Source organism: Pangasianodon hypophthalmus, chromosome 12, assembly GCF_027358585.1.
Source record: "Pangasianodon hypophthalmus isolate fPanHyp1 chromosome 12, fPanHyp1.pri, whole genome shotgun sequence".
Lineage (NCBI taxonomy): Eukaryota > Metazoa > Chordata > Actinopteri > Siluriformes > Pangasiidae > Pangasianodon > Pangasianodon hypophthalmus.
The window spans coordinates 21918459-21930129 of record NC_069721.1 but is presented as its reverse complement, the minus strand read 5'-3'; the positions used below and the strand labels follow the sequence as shown (position 1 = coordinate 21930129).

Sequence of the window (11671 nt, the reverse complement as noted above, 5' to 3'; positions counted from 1 at the left end):
GCTGTATATTGTAATGTATACTACACTTTGGGAATGCTGGATGTCCATTATGATAAAATACTGAGCTATATGAGGGGAAAAGTATTTACAGCTGTAAGAAGTGATGCAATGTGGCTGATCAGTAGTGAAAATGGGGACAGTGTAATAATGAAGAGATGACTCTGTGTGTGTGTGTGTGTGTGTGTGTGTGTGTGTGTGTGTGGTGGCTTGGCTGCACTGCAGTGCTCTACAGATTTGGGAAGGTCGGCTCTACGGTGTGACGTCAGAAGGAGAAGCGGCCATTAGGGCTCGGAAGCAGCGCGCGGATAAAAGCCTCAGCATCACGGCGCAGTCCGGAGCGGACACCATGCACAGGATCACGGGCTGATCACGGGCTGATCCCGGGAACCCCGTCCCTGTTAGCTGAACCATGCCGCTGCCAGCCGAGAGGTAGCTCCAGGCCAGGAGAGAGAAGAGCAGCGCAGGGGTTTGGGACAGGACCCGAACAAGGGGCTGGAGACTGGAGAGGAAGCGCTCAGGACGACTCCAGTCCCATGAACACAAACCGCAAGCCTTCACAAGTGTAGCTTTTCTTTCTGAAGGGAGAAGAGAGCAGCAAACTGCGGCTTGGCTTCCCTCTGAATGTTCATCTGCAGCACGCTGCCGAGAAATGGGAGCTTTAACCAGCAGACAGAATGCTGGAGTGGAGGAGGTGGACATCCCATCCAACTCCGTGTACAGATATCCACCCAAGAGCGGTGAGCAAACACACACTCTGTCTTCTCTCTGAATGACTGGAGGAGCTGTGATGGAAGGATGTGTTTATATTTACTTATAACATGGCAACATTATATATATATATATATATATATATATATATATATATATATATATATATATATATATATATACACACATACACACACACACACACACATATGTATATATATGTATATATATATATATATATATATATATATATATATATATATATATACATACATATATATATATATATGTGTGTGTGTGTGTGTATATACATATATATATCAAGATTCAAAATCTTTATTGTCATATGTACTCTGGTACAGTGAAATTCTTATTTTGTTTTTTCCTCACGAGAAAGATGCAGTAGAAGGGCAACAAACAATAAATTACAAAGAAAATCAAAAAACAAAGAATTTCATTGTACCAAAGTACATGTGACAATAAAGACCTTGAGTCTTGAATATCTTGGATATATATAGATAGATAGATAGATAGATAGATAGAGATATTTAAAGAACATATGCGTAATATGCGATGTGAATAGTAATATATTTCAAGTAGCTTATTACATAATTTATTACATCAAATACCTTAAAACCTTTTTAAATCATTTTGATAAACATAAAAAATGTTTAAAACAGCAATAAAATAATCTCTATGCAAATAATAGAAAACTATTATTATTATTATTATTAGTAGTAGTAGTAGTACACTTAGTTCTACTACTACTAAAAATAATAGTAAAATGTATATTCATTATTAAAAATATGACTACTTTTTGACAAAATATTTTTATACTGTTTTATCATTATTAATATATTAATACAGATTTAGTATAAATGATTTATATTGGTGTATACTGTACTATGTGGCATAACTGATGCACCATTTCTTCCAAAAATCTCTAATATTATTATTATTATTATTATTATTATTATTATTATTATTATTATTATTATTATTATTGTTGTTATAACTGTAGCTCAAGAACAAAGGAATGATGCTGATGTGTGTTTGTTCAGTTCCTATTCTGGTAATTGATAGCCTCACACCAGAGATAATCAGATGGAAGTTATTTTCCCCGTATGCCACCACCTCACCGCACCGCACCGCACCGCACCGCTCCACACTCAGGCGGGTTGTCACAGTTGATGCAGACAGGCCTATACCAGCTGCTTCTGATGGGACTCATTCAGTCCCTTAGAAACCATGCAGATATTCAGTAGTAAGAGCCAGCGCAGTGGTGGTGTGTGCGCTTTACCACTTTACCTTCAACTGTAGCACGCTTCATATAAACGCTAGTGTCACCACACTACTGATTTCATGTAATTACTGTTCTTCATTATTATGAGAGCAGTGTGGTGTGTCATGTCACATGTCAATGCTCAGTGTGATTTCAGGTCATGATTGAATCACATTGGTGTGTGTAACTCATAGACCTTTAGCTCACATGCTGTTAGAGCTTGCATGGTTAGCGCATACTGTGATTTACATAAATTAAATAAAAGGATCTGTCCTGTATGCTGTTAACTATTTTCAGCAGCAATTACTGGCCTCTCACATGATATTAATTGTAATGTCAGGCAGTTGTGTGTATTAAACTTCCAGACATGCTCCACTGGGGCGTGATCCATTTTACCTGCTCAGTCATCCATCTCTTTGTTCTCCATGGCAGTTCATTCTTTATCATTTATCTATCGCATTTCCGTCTTCAGCTTCACTGCGGCTGATTTTTTAAAAAAATGATCTATATATAACAATCAGGATAAATGTATAGAAAATGTAGGACCATTTTTTTCCCCAGGTTAATGCTGTTAAATCTTTATAATACGTGCTAACTATGGCATAAAATATCTGTAATGGTATTCGTTCAGTATTGAGGAATGTGCCTATGTGCACACAAGTCAGTTTTTTTTACATTGCAAAACTCGCTGTCATCTTTGAAACAGATGTAGAATAACAGTGTCAGTATTAGCAGATGGTGAAACAGAAATACCTGCTCTGAATAATCCTATCAGGATATTCCCTTTTGATTTCATACACATGGTTTTGTTTCTTCAGCAAATACTGTCACACAGAGATTAAGGCTAGACATAAGCACCGCCTGCAGTGTCAATAAATCTGTCAAGCTTTATCATTCTCATATCTCAGTGTTATGCATTTTGCACATGTATCAATATTATCAGTTTCAATATACACAAATATTTAGTCAGGGGAGTTAGCCATCAAATACAGTAGGAGCAAAGTATTAAGTAGGGCTGCATGATATTGAAGAAAAGCGTGATATGGGATAACTTGTTAAATAATACGATAATGCTATAAATGTGTAAACTCAATTGTGTAAACGCAGAAAGCATTCTCTGCTATTTGCGTTGCCCTAAAACTTTGACTTGTAGTAACTTTTGAAGTATTAAAATCATTCAGTTATCGCAAGCCCTTACAATATGCATATCGTGATATCGTTTTTCGTTTTTAAAACGAGGGCTGCACAATATATCACGAATATATATATATATATATATATATATATATATATATATTCGTGATATATTGTGCAGCCCTCGTTTTAAAGTTGTCACCATATCAAAGTTTTGATACAGAGATCAAGTTTAGTATCACAGTGTGCAAACTGTAAACAATGCTAGTACAAAAAAACCCTGCTTATCATCTGACTTTCACCATTTAGGCCTGGTTTGTTTTTCTGTACAGTATGTTGTTTCCTAAAACCGACATATAGTAGTCGACTTAGTACTGTCTCCACCAATGTGCTGTCATTATGTTTGTTACCTGTTTGTGTTCACCTGTTCTGTGTTACTCTTTGATTAGTTTGTCTAGGAATACCATGCTATTTATTTGCAACGTCACAAAGTCTTATCATGTATTGTTGTTACTTTAGATCCAAGCTTTGCTTTCCCAATTTTGTGCCATTGTACTTCCTGCTTTTGACCATTACATGTTTTGACACAGATTATGGATTACCCTTGTTTACTTTGACTCTTGCATTGGACATTGATCTTGACTATGATCAGTGGATTCACCCCAATAAAGCGTACACTTGTCTCCTGCTTCTCATCGTATGTTATACATTACTGAACGTATATATTACATTTCATCCAAATATATAGTCCATAGTTATATATAAAGTTTATAGTTGTGTATTTGTAGCTACCTTGTGATTTTGATTTTTTTTCAATTTGTTTGTTTGTTTCTTTGTTTGTTCTCATTCTTTTTAAACATTTGTTCAGTTCAAATAGTATTCAGTGTGTTTTATTTCAATATTATGCCATTGTTCTTAAGATCAGTGGCTATCAGTCCAGTCTGCAGTGCCAATCAGACAGTCTACACAGAGGGGCTGCAGTAATATTTACTATCCACAAATGGGGACTAAAAACTGTTTAGAAACCCTGGCTTAGATAAACTGTGATAAAAATACAGATAATATATTTAATGCAATATTTTTAATATCCATTCATAATTCATAATGAGTTTTAGTACACCTCTTATCGCATACACCAGGCTCAAACATTCAGATGTCCCTCAGGCTGTTATAACTATAAAATGTGTATTAAGTTTGTAACTGAGTTTGTAAATAATTTAAAACTAGTCAAAATAAGAGACTGTTATCAGCACGAGGATGAAGCTTTTTCTTATATTAAATAAAATTACATCACTTTAAACAAAGATTGTGTTTGGGAAAATGTATTGTTGCTGTATTTTGTTGGTTGTGAGCAAATTGACTTTATTTAAATGAGTTTTTGAAAAATCACTTGCTTACTTTGGCCTGGTGGTGTTTTTTTTATGGGTCTGCTGTGTTTTTTGTTGTGCAGGAAGCTACTTTGCCAGCCATTTCATCATGGGAGGAGAAAAGTTTGATTCGACGCATCCTGAGGGCTACTTGTTTGGAGAGAACACAGACCTTAACTTCCTGGGAAACAGACCAGTTACAGTAAGATGCTTCATAATAACTTAAACAAGATGCAGCACAGCAGGCGGTTCATCTCCAAAAGCTATAAAATGCTAATGAACAGACGAAGGCAGTTTAATACAGTTTAATACAGTTTAATCAGAATAAAAATCGCAATACATTGCAATATTTCACATTCATGCGAGTGGAAATGTTTCGCCATGTGCAGGATTTCATCACCTGTTTTTCTGCACATTCTTGCTTCAGTATTTTATTATTAATATCAGTAGATTGTTGTGGAAATGTGAGTCAGTACTGTTTACAGATTAAATGACTGAAGTTCAGTAATGTGATCTAGTCTCAACTACTTAGATTTATGTTGACATAGTGGTCCCACGGCCATGTACAATTAATTGGGAATACTAGATTTACTCCAACAATCCAGTTGAGAAAATGCAGCTGATGCTTTCTCAGTCATAGTAACAGTAATTAGGTGGTTTATAGGTACACACTATAAATTAGGAATCAATAATCCATAATTCATTTATGTCAAAAAGTAATCAAATTATTTCAAACTAATGTAATTACATATGATTTATTTATTTTTTTGGCATCAACCTACCACTGGTTATGTCTGCTATCTGAAAGCACCTAGATTGGGATTTCATTATATCAGTTCATTACATTCAGAAATAAAAAATTAAATGGCTGTGCATGATGATTATTGTGTCCTCAGTTTTCATTTTTGTCTTATTACTGCATATCTAACATAATAACTCATTTGCAGTATTTGCTAAATAACAAATATAACATATTTCGTATATATACAAAAATACTATTAGTATTAGCACAATACTAGATGGGAAAGATGGGATGTTTTGTGGACCATGACAAATGATCCGAGCAGGTGATAATTTAATCAGTCCCACAGGCCAGATCTGAAAATATCTGCAACTCTGGTACAGTTTCCTGGATGTGGATTAAGATTACACTTAAATTAAATTGGCACTAGTGATTCACTATTCAAATGTCTTTTTATTCTAGGAATAGGCTTACTCATTGTGAGGGAAACCAGCCCTTTACGGTAGTTCATACAAAGCCTTTAAATGACAACTGAGCTATGTGGAAAATGTATATATTTTTTTAAATGCTTTCCTCAATTACATACAGTGGAAAAAGTATTTCTGGTTATACAGAATTATTAATAACGACTGGAATATTTGAATATAGTTATAGTTAATCTTATATTAGTCTTTTGTTTCTCAATTTTATCAAGTTTACCAATAATTTCGGAATAATTAGTTCGATGTGAAGTTAAAGGGGATGTACTGCAAACATTTTTAACAATATACTATATTGTGCAACACTGTGGGCTGTGTGATGTCAGTTTACCGAGGAAAATTAGAGCCATGGTCATGCAGTCAAACCAACATTTTGGAGAAGAGCAGCATATTTCCTGTCTTCTGTTTTTCTGCAAATCAAAATCCACAGACTGATAACAACTGATTTGCACAATACCAGCTAAATTCCTTTTATAAGGTAGGTATGAATATAATGTAGGATAATTCCACTATAATAACATATTTGCACTACAATTTTTATATTATAAGGTAGCTAATTATGGATACAATATATTATATGGCTATGAGTTGTGTTATAATAACTGATTACTATTTTGCACAACAATACCTGCTGAAATACTAATATAATGGAATTACTAATATAACCAAAGCAAGTAGCACTTTATAAATAAATTTACACTACAACACTTGCTAAATTACTAAAATAATATAGTTCCTGATATAAGCTAAGCAATTAGCACTGTAATAACTGATTTGCACTACAACACCTGCTACAGTTCCAGTAAAAGACACACCCACTGCATTTCATATTCATAGTTTACACTGTGTATTCATTACTACATGCGGAATTAAAGCCATTTTTTTAAAGATCTGGCTGTCTTTTTTTGCCTTGAGGTATGTTTATAAATGAAATATATACTATGGGATGTAAAGGAAGAATTTATTTGTATAATCCAACCTGCTTGACCTTGATATGTGAGGTTACTGCCCAGATCTGAGCTTAGCATATTGTAAACTGAAATACACATGAGAGTAATCCTTAGATGCAAAATTTTCTAGCTCAGGCTGGTACTAGATTGTACTTGCTCCCAATGTCATATTAAATATACACACTGACATATAATTTATACAGTTTGTTGCTCACGTGGGGTCGGAATGTGTGATTTGCATTACTTGCATAGTATGGACTAAACGTGCTATCTATGGGTCTTTGTGGGTGCATACTGTATGGCTGTAGTGTGTGTTAACAGCTTATCCGTTCTCTAAGTAGACAGCCTGGTGATGTTGTGGATTTAAGCGGCAGCTTAACGTGGGTAATGCACAAGAGTCGCATTCAATCTGTGCTTTCAGGGGGGTGGGGACAGGGGGGGAGACATGACCGCTCCTGACCTAAAAGTACACACAAGCTCACTGCCTATCCATCAAATCTGTCAAATGTGGTTTTCCAAAACAAAACACAAGCACACACATAGATAAGCTGTGTCATAAATCATATGAATGTACAAAACAATTCCACAATTCATCAGATGAATCAGATCTTCATTACTCAGTTCTTCTGTTTAAACACAGAAGATGGATGAAAATATGCATGCAATGTGTGTATGATATTTAAAACTACAGGCTACAAGGTGGAAACACAGTGCATTTCTAAAAAGGTTGTCACAGTCAGTACAGGTCAACACAGGTTGATCCATAATGAGAGCACACAAACTTGTATAAAAACATAAAAAAACAGAAGTAAGACTTTGGAAATGAGAGGGGGAAAACAGAACTGAGTCACTAGGGCCACAGAATAGAGGAACATGAGAAAGTAACCTTATGATTGCAGTTTAAACACGAGCGAGACTTTGTGAAGAAACATTACATGCATAGAGATTATCACTGTATACACTAAGTGTGCTAACAGTATAACAAGACAGAGGTCTAAGCAAGGATCCAGGCATGTGGCCAAGACGGAACTGGAGCAGGAGCTGGAGAAAAATAAGTCCTAGACACAAAGATTTTGTGACAAAATGACATGCTGAAATGTTACAGACTATATTAAAACTGCTATTTGTAAAGTTTAAAAGTATTTCTAGAGCTATCGTAAGCATATAATTACTATAATACTTTACAAAAATTATGACATACAGTATAGGCATGCAAGGGATTTGTAGCAAATAAATATGAATTTTACAAGCACATAAATTAGCTCCACCCCCAGCCATAATGGAACTGTTCGGATCTTTTCCCCTTTTGCTTAAAAGGCAATTATAAGACATGGGAAATGGGAAAGCTTGTCAGTGTTGTCACTGCAACTGCAATTCACGTTTCAGGCAGTAGAGGATAAAAGTAACAAACTGCTCCTTTAAACAGTAACAAATAGGTAGTAGGGGTTGCATGACTATTCATATTCACTAGTCGACCAAATCAAAAATATCTTCTAACTGACTAGTTATCTTTTTCATGGTTAAATCAAAATCTGATTGACAAAGCTATTTTCAGGCTATTTTGTTAGTGCAGTTAAATGTCAATCTTCCAGCGTCAATGAACTGCCACGCACAGGCAACATTTCCAGCTTCAGTGCTTTTTCAAACTACACTGTAATAATAAATTTATGTGCATTAATGTGCAAAATTCTATATAAAAAAGTGCACAGTTGTAAATCTGTGTATCATTTTACCCTACTTAAGGAGTTACTGATTCTTAAAATGCACTTCTATGGATGATCTGGTGGACATGGCTCACTGAAATTGTTGAACTGAGAGCGCGCAGCATGGAAGCTTGTGTCCAATAACATAGCCCTCTTTATAGAGCAGCGCTCCTAAGATGGAGGATGCGATGTCTACAGCAGTGTCTGGGAAGTTTTTCCAGAGACCCAGGAGTTGAACTGGCCTCAGTAGAATTTGAAAATGAATCTGGATTGGCCTCTGTCAGCTAGCATGTGCTAGCGATGTGCAACCCACAGCACTGAATGAAATCTTTCACACAGCACAGTTCATGACAGACTTCACTATGACACAGAACAAATTTATTTAAATCTATTTAAATTTTATTTAAATTTAGTTTAAAGGACAACGAAAATAACCGCAGCAGGAATTCCTTTGGGAACAGGCAGAAGTGGGCTTAAAGGAGCTTTATTTACTGTTTGCCTACAGTTCTTTATCTCTGAGCTTAGCTGACATCTCCATGGTGGCGACAAGTGAATGTATTAGTTGACTAGTATATGCAACCCCTACTATATAAAGAGCAAAGAGATAGTAGTAGACTAGTCATTGGACAGTAGCCTTTCTTTAATTCTGTTAGGATACTGAAGCACTTCCTATTCTGTTTTAATATTTTCTTTCCACTTGTCTTTAGTTCCCATATACCGCCCCACCACCTCACGAGCCAGTGAAGACCCTCCGAAGTCTCGTTAACATTCGAAAAGATACTCTCCGACTAGTCAGGTGAGACCTCCAACCAGACAACATGTTTTATGCAGTCGTTACGTTAACCTCTTTTGGTGAGTTAAAAACACTGAGATTCTATTTACAGATGTAGCGAAGACATGAAGTTGCCCGGGCATGAGATCGGAAAGAGCCGTAGTTGCTACAACATTGAGTTCACCTTCGATGCTGATACACAAGTTGCCATCACTATTTACTACCAAGCCATTGAGGAATTCCACAATGGTGTGCCAGTGTGAGTGAAATGAGTAGAGGGTAAAAATTAAGTGCAAACAAATATTTACCAAAAATATACAAACCTGGACATGATATAAAGCATGGTTGAGCATTAATAACACATTTATGAAGGGAAATACTGTTACATAACACAAATACCACTGAGACAACAGACTGTCTAGCAGTTTTAATGGCCCTAAGAACGTCTAAAGCGCATGTTACACATTTTCAGCACTTTAATTTATGTGCTGTTCACTGATGCTCAGATGTCAAAAGGATTCGGTCTAATAATAGGCTGATGGGTGATGGTCCGGCTCTCTGCTTGCTGTATATTGACAGATACCTGCCACAGGACAGCTCTCTGAAATCAGAGACGGTGCATTTTAAGAGAGGCGTCTGCCAGCAGTTCTGCTTGCCCTCGCATTCTGTCAACTTGTCCGAGTGGTCAGACGAGGAGGTAAGGTTTTATCAAGAATACTTGTGCGAAAGTGCATTTATGTGTGAGGGGACATTTTCACACTTGGATCCGTGTCCCTTTGTACTGACTTCATTACGTCTCCTCAAGTGTGGAATCAAAAATATATTTGCTTCAACTTGGCACTTTACTCCAGTGGTGGAAAATTTATTGACTGTTCCAAAGTGCTGACACTGGAGACTCCTTCCATAAAAGTTAAATAAACATCTCCTTACAGAAAACTTCACCATATGATAGAAACGACAATTACTGTAGATGTTTTTCTTTGTTAAATTACAGCACATTTTAAAAAATGTGCTTATTATTAGTCTTAGATTATGTGGATCATCCGCCATACAAGTCTCTATGAATGAGTTGTTACTATAGAAACGATAACATATTAGCTCAATAACATTAATACTGTGTAAACCTGTGATTTGGCTTGTAGCCAGCACTATTGTCAGAGCTGCTGTTATAGAAAGTTAATCTGACCAATCAGAATCAAGAATTCAACAGCACTGTAGTAAAGGAAGAAAATAATACACACAAATATCAAATTTACATATTGATTTCTACTTTGCACTTGATGTAATTATGCAATTCATTGTTAGTTAAATTCAGTTCAGGAAGTTGTTTTCAGTTTTATTTTTTTTATTTTTTCAGTATGAGATTACGGAAATAGGCTAATAAAAACTACTGGGAGAATCAATTCCAAAATGAGTCAGTTTGATTGCTAAGGAGTGTGTGCCTTCTGGCTTTCACGTTCACATTTATATTTATTCGGTTTGCAGAATCTAATCAAAGCACAGAGCTTTTCAATACACTCACACACACACAAAGAGAGTTTAGTGATGTGAGTGTGTTTTCTTGCAGCTTTTATTCGAGATGGATAAAGAAGTATTCCCCATGGTGGTTCAGGCGGTGGTGGATGAAGGAGATGGTGAGTCGAGTCACTGCTGATTATCTTTACATTAATGACTCACATTTGCACACCAATCTACTTTCTTTTGTATGTTCATTCATTTTTCTACAGAACATTTAGGCCATGCTCACATTCTTCTCGCCACCTTTGAGAAGGTATGTGTGATGTGTAACGTTAGTGTTTGCAGAATGAAATAGTTCATCATAAATTAAACACAACTACAAATACGAAAGCATGTGCAATGTATCACTTGTACCTTCCATCTTTTTATAGCACATGGATGGCAGCTACTGTGTGAAACCTCTGAAGCAGAAGCAAGTGGTAAGACTGTGTAATTATCCTAGACATTTACATATACAGCATATACAGTATGTTGTGATTTTTTTTCACTAGCCTAATGCAACTGGCTGCTTATTTTTTTATGAAACATAAAAACTACTGATAGATGTCATAAAAATCATGCACTTCAACAATTGCAAAGATTGCAAAACCAGAAATACAGGAGTCACCAACAATTATTTACAATGATGAATCTGTTCAATCTATTGAATATCATGACAGTGAATATTATGACAACAATTAGAAGATACCAAAGCCATACTGAAAGTGTTTCCGCCATTACACTGTTCACTAGGTTTTAATTTTTTTGGCTGAGTACTTCAAAATGATGAAAAAATTCTTAAAATGATGACTTAATATCACTGTGGCAAAGTTGGTTTCATCCTAGATAAAGTCACACTCAAAGCCATTTTAATTTCAATCAGTGGTAAAAAAAAAAAACATTAATATTGAACTACAAAACTGCAATAAATAATAAACTATAAACTACACTATATGGCCAAAAGATTGTGGGCCCCTGACCATCACACCCAGATGTGGTTCTTGTGGCTCTTCCTCAACCCCACTGAACACCTTTGG

At 35.8% G+C, this 11671-nt stretch overlaps 1 protein-coding gene across 4 annotated transcripts in view; it reads left to right on the top strand.

The window, feature by feature from the left end:
• Nucleotides 1–213: 213 nt before the first annotated feature.
• The window catches only part of rnf157 (ring finger protein 157), a 28319-nt gene continuing 16861 nt past the window's right edge, over nucleotides 214–11671 (top strand). For 2 of the 4 annotated variants that reach the window (XM_026915515.3, XM_026915514.3), the window contains exons 1-8: nucleotides 214–737; nucleotides 4575–4693; nucleotides 9073–9161; nucleotides 9250–9396; nucleotides 9717–9834; nucleotides 10705–10771; nucleotides 10865–10908; nucleotides 11027–11074. In XM_026915515.3, the coding sequence (XP_026771316.3) occupies nucleotides 650–737; nucleotides 4575–4693; nucleotides 9073–9161; nucleotides 9250–9396; nucleotides 9717–9834; nucleotides 10705–10771; nucleotides 10865–10908; nucleotides 11027–11074 (720 nt within the window). In that variant the 5' untranslated portion in view covers nucleotides 214–649. The remainder of the gene's footprint in view (nucleotides 738–4574; nucleotides 4694–9072; nucleotides 9162–9249; nucleotides 9397–9716; nucleotides 9835–10704; nucleotides 10772–10864; nucleotides 10909–11026; nucleotides 11075–11671) is intronic. The other 2 variants (XM_026915513.3, XM_026915516.3) reach the window with 1 other exon arrangement.